The sequence below is a fragment of the Vombatus ursinus genome, unplaced genomic scaffold (genome assembly GCF_900497805.2).
Source record: "Vombatus ursinus unplaced genomic scaffold, bare-nosed wombat genome assembly UNPS02005659.1, whole genome shotgun sequence".
NCBI classification, from domain to species: Eukaryota; Metazoa; Chordata; class Mammalia; order Diprotodontia; family Vombatidae; genus Vombatus; species Vombatus ursinus.
The window spans coordinates 17,766,624-17,781,239 of record NW_020945437.1 but is presented as its reverse complement, the minus strand read 5'-3'; the positions used below and the strand labels follow the sequence as shown (position 1 = coordinate 17,781,239).

At 39.2% G+C, this 14,616-nt stretch overlaps 1 protein-coding gene across 1 annotated transcript in view; it reads right to left on the bottom strand.

Annotated features, from left to right (window-relative positions):
• Positions 1 to 14,127, bottom strand: part of NARS2 (asparaginyl-tRNA synthetase 2, mitochondrial) — a 156,960-nt gene extending 142,833 nt beyond the window's left edge. Inside the window, exons 1-3 of the mRNA XM_027848156.1 lie at positions 13,684 to 14,127; positions 12,145 to 12,254; positions 1,408 to 1,528 (exon numbers count right to left, since the gene is read on the bottom strand). Of these exons, the coding sequence (XP_027703957.1) occupies positions 1,408 to 1,528; positions 12,145 to 12,254; positions 13,684 to 13,845 (393 nt within the window). The 5' untranslated portion in view covers positions 13,846 to 14,127. The remainder of the gene's footprint in view (positions 1 to 1,407; positions 1,529 to 12,144; positions 12,255 to 13,683) is intronic.
• Between the last annotated feature and the right edge of the window lie 489 nt (positions 14,128 to 14,616).

Here is a 14,616-nt window from a genome sequence, read left to right as displayed (position 1 = left end):
TATTTAATAAGACTAGACTTGAAATCTTCCCAATTTGGTAGGGCTTGTCAGAACCTGTCCTAAACTAGCACAGCCCTCAACAAACACAACATCATAATGAGCCAGTAAAGTACATAATTTTATATTAAAGTAAAAATTTCCATGAAAACAATACAAAGGTAACAAAAAGGAACTTATTAAAATTATTATACCCATAATCTGTTTCCTTTTGGCTTGTCTTTTTTCCCAAGTCCTGGATACATACTTGTGCGTGCACACGCACATGCACATGAACACACACACGCTTTTAAAGCAAAACCAAATGAAGCCTTAGAAATGTGACTACATAAACTGAAAACTGGGATTAACCAACCAGCCTTTCTCTAATGCCTATATTCAAATGACACCACACAGAAAGCAAAGAGCCATTAGGTATCCACACCAACATTAGCAAGGAGAAGACTACTCAAGAACTGAAAAATAAATGGCAAGAATCAAAAAAGCCATCAAATGAAGACAAAATGACAATTCAAAAAGGGAAGAAAAAGTTACTGATCATTATCCAATTTTCTGTGTGCTCCATATGTTCTTTTCTGGCAGTCTATTTTCCAGATGTCTCAGTACCCAATTTTATATAATTTGACCAGAATTCCTTGCCATATGATACAACCATTATATACAAAGCTATGTGGCTGATGCTAGGAAAAAATACAAAATTTGGATCTGATTTAAAATAAAGGTGTTAATCTAAAGTGGCTTAAGAAATTTCCTACCTCACCTCTTTTAACTTCAGTCTTCTTTACATCAACTAAACTCTGATTTGAAATAATTAGATATTCCTTCTCCTTCCTTTGTTTTTTATCCTTAAAATATTTGATAACGATCTTTCCAGCACTCTACAAAACAGACATACAACTTAAATGACTCTAACCTGCACTATGGCAAAAACAGAAATAAGCATTTACTAAATTTCCACTTTAGCAGAATTTCCTATTACTGAAATTCCAGCTGAAGGAAGATTTCACATTTAGAAAGAAAAACCAAGAATCAACTCCTCACTTAAGCCTTTTGCTTATCACATGTTGGGCATTTATGCACACAGGAACTTAAAAGAACCAGTCCAGCCCTTGCTGTTTCTGTTATTCAAGCTAAGCTGGTACATCTGTCAAAGAGCCCAGTTTCAACAGTGACAAACACTACAGAAATGCACAAGCAAAACCAATTATTTTTCCCACATTAATCTAAGGCTTTAACACCTAAATGATTTTTGCTGCTGTCTCTGCATTCCTCAGGTTGCCAAGTGTCTTGTAGATGAGTGTATTAAAAGCAGGGACGCTGAAAAGAAAGCTGTAAATATTTTCAACACGATCTCCCAAATTGGCCATACGAGCTAGACTTGGCCGTACGAGCTAGAATCAAACAGCATACCTTAGAATCACAATGTCCAATGACTTCAATTTTGTCTGCCTTCAGTTCCACGTTTTGCTTTTTATAAGGACTTTTTACCAGTACCCCTTGGACTTCCACCGAACTCCCAAAAGTCAGATCACTAAAACAGCAACAACAAAGGCAGGAACATTTTACTATATGTAATGCACCAGTGTTCACTGAAATCTTGCAATCAGAGCACTAATATTTTCTTAATGCTTGTTGGAAGCTTTTAAAAATTTCTTCCAGGCAGAGCCAAGATGGTGGAGGGAAAGCAGTGACGTGCCAGAGCTCTCCCCCAAACCCCTCCAAATACCTACCAAAAAATGGCTCTAAACAAATTCTAAAGCAGCAGAACCCACAAAAAAACAGAGTAAAACAAATTTCCAGCCCAAGACAGCCTGGATGGTTGATCAGAAAGGTATATCGTGCAGGGCTGGGAGAGGAGCACAGTTCAGCATGGGCACGCAGGCCGCAGAGACCCTGGAGCAGGTCTCAGAGGACTGAATCGCGGGCAGCTGTGGCAGTTTCCAGACTTCTCAACCCACGAACGCCAAAGACAACTTAGAAGGTCAGTGGGAAAAATCTGTTACTGCGATGAGAAAAGAAGCTAGATCTCAGCCACCTGGAGGGCAGTGGCTGACTTCTGAGCTTCCGGCCCACAGACTGAGGGGGAATCAAGTGGCTGATCAGAGGGGGACTGCAAGGATCTCTATGCCAGGGCTGAGGCAGGGATCTCTTGCTTTACCGGTGCTTGGATCTGGGTCACAGTTCTGAGGGTTGGTCCTGGGGTGAGGAGGAGTGCTGGCATGGTGGAGCTTGTTGTGGCAGTGGAGAGGAAACACCTCGCTCCTTATCATAGCACGTTGGAAGAACTCACACTTTTCAGGTCCCTAGAAGTATCTCTGAAAACAGCTGTACAGACCCCTGAAGCTTGGGACAGTATATTCTCCACATTGGAAACAGACTCTTACCTTAACAAAGAGTTTAAAACTCAAGTAATTGGTTGGGATCATGAGCAAGCAGTGCAAAAAGAGTCAGACTATATTATCTTACTTTGGTGACAAAGAAGATCAAAACATACAACCAGAAGAAAACAAAGTCAAAGCTCCTACATCCAAAACTTCCAAGAAAAATATGAATCAGTCCCAGGCCTTGGAAGAGCTCAAAAGGGATTCTGAGAAGCAAGTAAGAGAAGTAGAGGAAAAACTGGGAAGAGAAATGAGAGTGATGCAAGAAAATCATGAAAAGCAACTTAACAGCTTGCTAAAGGAGACCCAAAAAAATACTGAAGAAAATAACACCTTAAAAAATAGCCTAACCCAAATGGCAAAAGAGGTCCAAAAAGCCAATGAAGAAAAGAACGCCCTAAAGAGCAAAATTGGACAAATGGAAAAGGATGTCCAAAAGATTACTGAAGAAAATATTTCCTTAAAAATTAGAATAGAGCAATTGGAAGCTAGTGACTTTATGAGAAATCAAGACACTGTAAAACAAATCCAAAAGAATGAAAAATTAGAAAACAATGTGAAATATCTCACTGGAAAAACAACGGACCTGGAAAATAGATCCAGGAGGGAGAATTTAAAAATTACTGGACTATCTGAAAGCCATGATCAAAAAAACACCCTAGACATCATCTTTCAAGAAATGATCAAGGAAAACTGCCCTGATATTTTAGAACCAGAGGGCAAAACAGAAATTGAAAGAATCCACCAATCTCCTCCTGAGATTCCCAAAGGAAAACTCCTAGGAATATTGTAGCCAAATTCCAGAGTTCCCAGGTCAAGGAGAAAATATTACAAGCAGCCAGAAAGAAACAATTTAAGTGTTGTGGAAACACAATCAGGATAACACAGGATTTAGCTGCTTCTACATTAAGGGACTGCAGGGCATGGAATATAATATTTCGGAGGGCAAAGGAGATAGGATTACAACCAAGAATCACCTACCCAGCAAAACTGAGTATAATTCTTCAGGGGAAGAAATGGTCATTCAATGAAATAGTGGACTTTCAAGCATTCTTGATGAAAAGACCAGAGCTGAATAGAAAATTTGACTTTCCAATACAAGACTCAAGTGGAAAATGAAGAGGTAAACAGGAAAGAGAAATCATAAGAGACTTACTAAGGTTGAACTGTTTACATTCCTGCTTGGAAAGATGATATTTGTAACTCATGAGACCTTTATCAGTATTAGGGTAGTTGGAGGGAAAAAATTATATGTATGTATATATATGTATAGATAGATAGATGGGTAGATAGATAGATAGACAGAGAGCACACGGTGAGTTGAAGATGAAGGGGTCATATCTGGAGAATAAAATTAAGGGGTGAGAGAGGATTATACTAGGAGAAGGAGAAAGGGAAAGGTAGAACAGGGTACATTATCTCACCAAAAAAAAAAAAAAAACAGAAAAGAAAAGGCTCTTACAGTGGCGGGGAACCGGGGAAGGTGAGAGGAAATGAGTGAATCTTATTCTCATTGGATTTGACTTAAGGAGGGTATAACATACACACTCAATTGGGTATGGAAATCTGTCTTACCCTACAGGAAAATAGGAGGGGAAGGGGACAAGAGAGTAGGGGGATGATAGAGAGGAGGGCAGATTGGGAAAGGGGGTAATCAGAAGCAAATACTTCTGAGGAGGGACAGGGTCAAAAGAAAGAATAGAATAAATGGGGGGGTGGGATAAGATTAAGGGAAATAGAGTTAGTTTTTCACAGCATGTCTACTATGGAAGTGTTTTGCATAACTGCACAAGTACAGCCTATGTTGAGTTGCTTGCCTTTTCAATGAGGGTGGGTGAGGTGGGAGGAAGGGATAAAATTTGGAACCCAAAGTTTAAAAAAACACGTTTAAAAAAAATGTTTTTACATGCAACTGGGAAATAAGAAATACAAGAAATGGGGTACAGAAATCTATCCTGCCCTACAGGAAAATAGAAGGGGAAGGGGGCTGAGATAGCAGGGAAAGCAGACTAGGGGAAGGGGTATTCAGAATGCATGCCATCTTGGGGTGGGGGGAGGGGAGAGATGGGTGAAAATATGGAACTCAAAATCTTGTGGAAGTAAATGTTGAAAATTAAAAATAAATAAATAAATAAATGAAAAAGAAAAACTGGGGGAAAAAAATCAAGAACTAGTTTTATCTTTCATTGTATCTTCGCTACTTAGTACCATACCTGACAAAGAGTATGTGTTTAATAAATTTTGCTGATTGACTGACAAAAAAAAAAAAATTTCTTCCAACAACTGAATTTTAACCATAACCAAGATTTCCTATGATCAGCGAATAGATTCCCAATAATTAAATCATGGGTTGTAGTCCAATGCTTCCTTCTTTTCCTCCTGCCCATCCAACTAAGGCCAAGAATACAGACAACAAGTAAAATTCTAAAATTAAAATCAGAAACCACAGCAAAATAAGTGTGTATCAAACAGTATTTCAAAGATGCTGTTTGGATTATCCATAACTCTCTACTCCACAACTAGGGTATATAATCAGGAGGTAGCTGCAAGGATTAAAATATATGTTCAGAGATTCCTTAGGTTGTTTATGAAGCTAACTTCACAGATAATATTTGGGTAATTTCACACACATCCCCACCATTTCTAATGGTAGCTAATGTTGTTGTTTAGTCATGTCTGACTCCCATAACCCCATGGATCATAGCATGCCAGGCCTTTCTATCCTCAACTATCTCTCAAAGTCTGTCCAAGATCATGTTCATTGTTTCCATGATACTATATATACATCTCATCCTTCTGCTGTTCCCTTGTCCTTTTGTCTTCAATCTTTTTCAACATCAGGGTCTTTTCCAATGAATTCCATATTCTCATTATGTGGCTAAAGTATTTAAGCTTCAGCTTCAGTATTTGACCTTCCAGTGAGTACCTTGAATTAATTTAAGTATAGAATGATTTGATCTTGCTGTTCAAGAGACTCTCAAAAGTTTTCTCCAGCATCACAATCCGAAAGATCTTTGTCCTGCTTTTCAGTATGCTGTCCAGATTTGTCAAAGCTTTCCTTCCAAGGAGCAAGTGTCTTTTAATTTCATGGCTGCAGTCGATGTCTGCAGAGATCTTTGAGCCCAAGAATATAAAACGTGACACTGCTTCCATTTCTTCTCCCGCTATTTGCCAACAAGTGATGGGACCAGTCGTAAAGATCTTAGATTTTTTGATGTTAAGCTCCAAGCCAGCTTTTATACTCTCCTCTTGCACCCTCATCAAGAGGCTTCTTAATTCCTCTTTACTTTCTGTCATCAGAGCGGCCCCCTTCTCTTGAGCTCGTCTGCACATCTGAGATAGCTGGTATTTCTCCTGGCAACCTTAATTCTGGCTTTTGATTTATCCAGTCTGGCATTTCATATGATGTACTCTGCATATAAGTTAAATAAATAAGGTGACAATATACAGCCTTGTTGTACTCCTTTTCCAATCTTAAGCCAAGCAGTTGTTCCATGTTTGGTTCTAACTACTGCTTCCAAGTCCTTAAACAGGACTCCAAACACAAGTAAGATGACCTGGCACTCCCATCTCTTAGAGGACTTGCCACGTTTTGTTGTGATCCACATAGTCAAAGGCTCTAGTGTAGTCAATGAAGCAGCTGTTTTTCTGGAACTTCCTTGCTTTCTCTGTAATCTAGTCAATGTTGGCAATTTGGTCTCTAGTTCCTCTGCCTCTCTGAAAACCAGCCTGGTCTTCTAGTAATTCTTGGTTCACATATTGCAGAAGCCTGGCTTGCAGAATCTTACACATAACCTTGCTGTCTGGTGAAATAAGAACTCTTCAGTAATTTGAACGTTCTTTGACATCGTCCTTCTTCAGGATTGGTACAGAAACTGATCTTTTCCAAACCAGTGGCCACTGCTGAGTTTTCCAAATTTTCTGGCATATCGAGCGCAGCAATTTAACAGCATCATCTTTTAGGATTTTAAATAGCTCAGCTGGAATTCTATCACCTCCACGAGCCTTACTGTTAGCAATACTTCCTAAGGCCCACTTGACTTTATTCTCTAGGATTTCTGGCTCTAGATCAATAACCATACCATCATGATTATTGGTGATGTTAAGCTCTTTCTTGTATAGTTCCTTTGTGTATTCTTGCCACCTCTTCTACTTCTGTTAAATCCCTACTATTTTAGTCTTTCACCATGCCCATTTTTGCATGAAATGTTCCCTTAATAGCTCTAATTTTCTTGAAGAGATCTCTGTCTTTCCCATTCTATTGTTTTCTTCTATTTCTCTGCATTCCTCATTTAAGAAAACCTTCTTATCTTTCCTTGCTTTTTTCTGAAATTCTGAATTCAGTTGGGTATACCCTTCCCTTTCTCCTTCACCTTTCACTTTCCTTCTTTCCTCAGCTATTTGTAAAGCCTCATCAGACATCCATTTTGCTTTCTTGCTCTTCTTTTTCTTTGTAATGTTTTTTTGTTTCTGCCTTCTGTATAATATTGCAAACCTCTGTCTTAAATTAGATAGCTAATAGGGTAGTACACAAGCTGTTTTCTCAGGATCATGAAAACAACTAAATCTATCCCAACGATATATGGCCAGATTAGAGACAGAATCGGCCAATCAATAAGCATTTATTAAGTATTCATTAGGTACCAGGCACTGCTAGGCATTAAGAAGAAAAGAACACAGAATGCAATCCCTACCCACAAATTTATGTGAATGAGACAACAAATACACGTATAAGTACGTGCATCATAAATGCAACATAAATAAATACTAAAACATACAAAGTAATTAAATACAAGGTATACAGTGGGGGAGCGCCCTACAAGTTAGAAGAGAAAAGGCTTCATGCAGAAGACAGTAGAAAAAGGTGGGGGGGGAGTTCATTTCAGACTCATGAGACAGCCAGTGTAAAGGTATGGAGAGGGAAGGGGGAGTGTTGTTTGTGAGAAACAGAGGGAAAGCTAGTTTGCCTGGAGTGTAGGAGGGGAAGTAATGTCCAATGAAGCTGGAAACGTAAGCTGGGTTGAGGTTATGCAGGGCTTCCAATGTGACAGAGGAGTTGCTAAACAGAGTTTGTATTTATCTGAAAGGCAACAGGAGGCCACTGGAGTTGACTGAGTAAGGGAGTGACATGATTAGATCTGTGCTTAAGGCAATCACTTTGGCAGCAGTGTGGAGGATAGATCAGAGTGGTAAGAGATCTGAGGCAGAGACCAATTAGGAGGCAACTGTAATAATCTAGGTGAGAGGTGATGAAGGCCTGAACTAAGGTGGAAGCTATGAGTGGAGAGAAAGGGGGTGGATGTGAGAGATGCTGTAGAAGTAGAAATTTAAAAACTGAGTGGATATGTGGGGTGAAGAATATGAGAGTGAGAAATCTCAAGGAAGACACTGAGGTTACAATCCTGAGATAAATGAAGGGTGGTGAAGCCTTCAATAGAAATGGTGAAGTTTGGAAGAAGGAGGAGGAGCATAATTAGTCCAGCTTTGGCCATGCTGAGTTTGATATGTCTCTCAGGACAACTAGTTTGAAATATTCAGTAGACAACTGGTCAAGTGAGACTGAAACTCAGAGGAGAGACTGGGGCTGCATAATGGATAAGTGATTCATCTGCACAGAGATGGAATGGAGCTAACGAAGTTATCAAGAGAGTGGGGAGGGAGAAGAGGGCCTAGAACAGAACCTTGGTGAACATTCAATTACAGGGACTATAGAAGATGAGCTAACAAAGGAGACTGAAAAGGATGGTGAGACAGGAGGTGAACCAGGAGAGAGTAGTGTCATAAAATAAATTAGAAAAGAAAGAAGACCAAGCAAGAGAGTGGTCAATGTCAAATGCATATGGATCAAAAAAGATGAAGACTAGGAAGACAGCATTTACACTATGTTTTAACACAGTAAATATTTCCCAAGATACCATCAAATGTATTAAATTTAACAAAATAACATTCTACCTCTCAGTAGAGAAGTGATAGACTGAAGGTACAGAAGAATCAGAAATGCATTCTCAGATATGACCAAGTATTTATTTTGATTGACTAGATATATTTGTTATAAAGAAGGACTTCTATTTGGAGGGAAAGGAGAAGTGAGTTTATGGACCCTAATCAATATGGGAGGAAAGGTATCAATAAGGCATTTTAAAGATTAAAAAAAAAGTCATTCTTTACTTCTGTATCCCTGATTGCTCTCTTTTGGATCTGCTCTAGCTCCTATTACTATTGTAAGTTTATTAGGGGATATCAGGTACTTCTTACATGCTATTCAAAACTGTCAAGAGAGCTTCAAAGTCAATTTAGAAACTTCCAGACTCATTTTTTGACATCAGTCATCACTCTGGGCCAGTAATATTTACTGGTGACATTGGCACTTGCAGTTAATATTCTATGATATTTGTCTTTAGAAACAAGAAATTTCCTGAAAAGCTTTCTTCTTTTCCTCATCTATGAAAAGAAACCAGATATTTATATTTATCCCAGTAGTAGAGAGTGCCACCTTCAAGGAAATAATTAATCTTTAGATGTCTTCTCAGCGATTTTGAGGAAGACTGAAAGTGTCTCAGGAAGAAAAGAAGTAAAGAAGAAAGAAATAAAGCCCAGTCTTTTAATCAGCTGCTCCTTCCCCAAATACGCCTCTTTGTTTAAAGCCGTTGCCTTCTGTGGGCAGCAGTGACTGAAAAAAATACCTGTCCTCTTTAGGTCTTCAGTTTCTTTTTCACAACGCCATATTTTAGTAAATGCTTTCTAGGCTCTTTCCGGAAGTATCATTAGTCAGTAGTAGCCATTCAATTCAACAAATCTTGGTACATCCTCATGTCACCCACTGGACACCATCCTGGACCCAGAAAGAGAGCAGAGAGCTATTGTCCTCCACAAACAATGACCTCAGTATCCCTCAGCAGGGAGCCTACAACCATTACTCCTCTCTTCTTCATGACCATTACTGGATAGCATGTATAGATGTACATCTTCATTCCTTGGTGGGCAGACATTTGTTTCATCTCCAGAGGATCCAGTTCACTTCTCTTTGGGAAGAACCTGACTCTAAGTGGTCAAAGATTCTTCTTCCGTTTTTCCTCTTTTTCTCCATGCTCCACTTTCCAACCTCTTGAGACCAGTCAGGACTTCCTCTTTCTTTTCAGATCCTTTGGCTTCTTTGTTTTCACAAGATAGCCTTTCATCCTTTTTTTGAGGGGGGCAGGGGAACACTTCATCCTCCCTTATGGGCAATCAGGGACACACAGTAAATAGTAGTATCAGATTTTTCCTCTTTCTAGTTTTTTAATAATTATTTAAATTAGAATTTCCAAGAACAACCTATTACTTTACTCCCTAATCTTACATGAAATAGTCATGGAATCATAGACTGTGAGAGTTGGGGCCCCAGAGGCCATCTAGGAGCACCCATATACAAAAGGAATCCCCACTATGACATCAGTCAAGTAGTCATTCAGCTTCTCTACTGAAGACCTCCAAAGAAGAGGAAGCCGAGCACTGTTGACCCATGTGAACTCAACATAACATCTGATCTTTTACCAACTTCACTAGCTATGTTTTGGCAATCTATGAACAGTATTGTAAGCACACTAAAAAAAACTGTCCTTTGAGGTCATGTTGCAGGACAATTTCATTTATGAATTTGTACTTCTGTAATTAACTAACTCCACTTTAAAAGAGTACAAAGAAAGAATTCTAATCGACAGGGAGTATTATTACAGAGAGGTTCTAGCATACTACTGACAGCCAGTCAGTAAGCAAATATTAATCACTTATGTGCCAGGCCCTGTGCTAAGCACTGAGGATGAAAAGAAAAGTAAAAACTGTCCCTTCCCTGAAGGGGGTCACAGTCTAATGGGGAAGACAACATGCAGACAACTATGTACATACAGGAAAAATCTATATTTTATGGGGGGAAAAAACACAGTACTTTATAAAATAAAGTATAAATCAAAAAAATAAAGTTCTCAAGTCCTATTGAAACTTAAGAAAAATTAATCAGAATCATAACCATTAGATAGAGAAGAAAACATAAAATCATCCAGTCCAGATCCCTGTTCTTACAAAAAGGGATCTGAAGCTCAGACAGGTTAAATCACTTATCATACAATTTAGTAAGTCGAAGACCCCCAACGCAAATCCAGGTCCTTTTACTTGAAGTACAATATTTGTACTCCTTCAACTACACCACACTGCCCCTCTCATGTAGTCTAACACCTTTATTTAAGGATAACTTGGATTTTTTCTACTTTTAAAACATGCTGCCTATAATATACAATGTAAACTATAAAGCTGAACGATGTACACTTTAACAAAAGTTCATTTTGACAGTTACAAGTGTTTTCTTCAGTCAATCAACAAGTATTTATTGAACATTTAGCCAGGTACCAGGAACTAGAATATACTCTGGGATACAAAGAAAGGCAAAAACAGTCTCTGTACCCAGTTTTCAAGGAGCATGCATTTTACTGGGGGAGACAATATAGAAATAACCATGAATATACCGAATATATACAAGTGAAAGAGATTACATTGCATTACAGTAGTATATTTTCAAAGTAAAGCTACAAGTATAAGCTTTAGTCATTCTTCAATTATTTTAACAGCCTGTTTTTTTTTTCCTAAGTACTTTCCTTTTTACCTCTCAAAAACACTTGCATTCACTTAAGAAGCTGCCTTTCCATTCATCAGGAATGCTGCTAAATAACATGAGGCACCAGCTTATGTTTATGTTAAGAGGTAAACTGGGTCAAACTGAAAAATCTGTTCAGTTGAATTTGCAACGTGATATGATGTAATAAAATAAAAAGAGAACTGGTTTGGGAGTCTGAAGACCTGGGTTTAAATAAACTACTATTTATTATCAGTATTTACTACCTGCCTGGAATGCTCTCCCTCTTCATCTCCATCTCTTGGCTTCCTTCATGTCTCAGTTAAAATCTTACCTTCAGCAAGAAGCCTTTCTTGATCCTCCTTAGTGCTAGATTGATTACCTCATATTTACTGTGTATATATTTTGTATGTACATAGTTGTCTGTATGTTGTCTTCCCTGTTAGACTGTGAACCCTTTCAGGGAAGGGACTGTTTTTGCTTTTCTTTTCATCCTTAGTGCTTAGCACAGGGCCTGGCAAATAACGAGTGCTTAATGTATGCTCACTGAAAGACTGTGTTAAGTTATTTAACTGTCCTGACCTCAGGTAGCCTTTAATGTACCTTTCTAGTTCTAAAAGCTATGATCTTGGACAACAGTTCGTTCATTTCACCAGCATTGCATACATCATCCTTGGTCCTCTTAAACTGGGGTTGATTGTTGTCAGGACATAACAAAAATGAGTATGCGTTATTGTTTTCCTTTAGAACTTACAATCTAGTAGAAGAGAGATAATGTGTGTACCTAAGCATCAGTTTCTTTATCTGTAATATGATGCTAATGTCACCCATAGTATGGACTTCACAAAATAGTCACAAGGCTCAAATGAGAATATATGTAAAGCACTTTTCCATCCTTAAAGTATGACATAAATTTCCACTATTATCACAAGTAACTCCATTATGAAAGTATAATACATAAAATTAGAACAGTCCAAAATGTAATGAGTGCTTCATCTATGTAAATTACGAAATTTGCTGTGGCGTTGGTATTAGTGTCATATAACACTGTTCTTCAGTCCTCACATCACAATAAAAAAGGAATTTATTTTCAAATCTCATGAAAAAGGTCGTAAAAATGTCTTCAGATAAAGTTAAAAAATTGAAAAACTTTTTACTTACCAACCGTCTAAGCTTGGATCTGCTACAATCTGCAAATGTTCCAAAGATGACCCATCATTTATATGGAGGAACAAGACTTCCTTCTGGGATCGAACTGAACGAACCCATCCCTAAGGGTGGGGTAAAACATAGTTCTTAATATGAGCTCAATTTTAAACATTATTTTTAATTTTTTTTTCATTTTAATTTTTAATTTTAATTTAAAAAATGACATTTTAAACTAAAATCAAGCACCACAGAAATTCAGTAATTCCACAGGCATTTTTAGAGCAATTGCTATGTACGAGGCATTTGCTGGAGATTTAAAGACTAAAGGACAGAGTCACTGCTTTCAAACAACTAACACTTTACTGGAAAGAGACATTTCTACACAGAAGCAAACTCAATATAACACAAGTGTGGTGAGGATAGTAACAACCAGGAGGTTCAGGAAAGATTTTTCTGTAGAAGAGACTTGAGTTAAGCCTTGAAAGAATTAAAAGATTCTAAGAGGTAAAGGTGAGGAGGAAGTGTATTCTAGGCTGTGTAAAGACAGACAAAATGCCAAATAGCCCTTCCATCTCATATGGTACATAGCAGGCTCTAATCTGACTAAATAGATCAGGAGAGCAAAAAACCGCTTACAGCATTCCCTGTAAAACATAAATGGTTTTATAAATCCAAAATGAACAAGCATAAAATGGAACAGCCAAACTTCACTGGATGTCACAGCAAGCCCATAAACAACTCTGAGGGCAAAATTTGAAGAAATATGAAACCTATAGAAACACAAGGTAGGAATGGTGAGTCATGTCTCTTGCTGTGTGAGACCAAGAATGCTGTTTCAATGATTGCCAATTGAATTGATGTCTTTAAACAATCACACATCTGCTGAAAATCAGACTGCCTCAGGTAAGGGAATTTCTGAGAGCTCATCTGTTCCATCTCTTTCTTCTTCCTTTAATCTTGACCTTAGTTTCCAGGGAGAAAATGCTAGGAAAGTGTAGTTTGAAATGCAACTTAAAACTTTAAACAGTAGCTTAGGTTCTGTTTTATAAACAATCCGAAAACATTCATTGAAAAGGGACGGGAGAGTCAGGGGGAAGGCCAGAGAGAAAATGAAGCATGTATTTTCTGACATGACTCCAAAGTATTTACTGATTTTGCTCAACTGCGCTTGTTACAAAGGACATCGGGGAAGATGGGGAAATCGGTCACTGGGAAGTGACAATGACTTTTTAAAAAGGAGTAATAATAAGGGCTTTAATAAGAAATGAGGCGGTAATAGGATATATAGCTTTAAGGCCTCTATATTTTTGTGACAGAAATTATACAAAAATTATCACGTTTTATTGAAAAGGCAAATTATGTGCGTATGAGTTTCTTTTTTTGTTTATTTACTGAACATAGGTTTGTGAACATTAATGAGTCCAAGCCAAGGAGAAAATGGGGAGCCATATATGATTCTTGCATAAACCTTGGTTTGTGCGGTTTGGAGATGGGCCCTCGGGGGGGCTGGGCAGGGCTAGAACAGCAAACGAAAACAAACACTTCACCAACCTGCACTTTAACATTCTCCCCACGTGGGTTCTGGCTCACAAGGGCATCCCGGATGCTCACTTTGGGGGGCTGGGAGGGCCTGGGGCAAGGGGCGGAGGTGAAGTAGGCGCGCAGAGCTCTGGACAGCGCTCGGGCGGCCCACATCGTGAGGCCGCCGGTCATTTATCCCCTCCCGCCGGTCACTGTTCCAGGGCCTGGAGCCAGAGGCTGCTCGGCGCTCCTCCCATCAGGGCTGCCCACCACGCCGGGCGTCACTCACCCCCACCCCTAACAGTTCCCGAGCACGCGGGATGGACGCTCCGCCCTCCCCCGGCCCAACTCGGACGGTGACCCCGGGACAAAGGGAAAAAAGGCAGGCGCTAACAGGCCGCTAGGACCTCCACGAAGCGGCCGCTGTTTAAAAGTAGCAACTTCCGGTCTTCTCACGTCCTCGGCACGCCGCCGCAGACTGACGTAACGTCGTGACGCCAACGTCTGTGGTGACATCACGACGCAACCGCGAGGCGGAACTTCCACGCAGGTGTCTGGAGAGAGGTTGGAGCGCCGGCGAGAAAGGGGCGGGGCCTTCCCAGAGCCCTCCTGGAACCGCCTTGTCAATCAGTCAACCTGGCAAAGAGATTGGACAACCTGTAAAGACCCAGGAAAGAAAGAACCCCTGAGGGGAGCGGGTGTCCCGCGAGGGAGCTTTTAAAGAGCATACCTTCCCATAGAGTAGATCAAAGTCTGGATGCAAGCACGTTTTTCCCTTTTCTCAGTGAGAAGATTATCGAATATTTTTAATATTTTAATATATTTAATTGATTTCCTTTTTTTAGTTGCATCTTTTAAAAGTTTTCAAAAATTTATTTCCATTTAACAGTTATTTTTCTCTCTCCCAATTTCCCATTAAAAAAGAAGAAAAAACAAAACCCTTGTGATGATAATAATAATAAA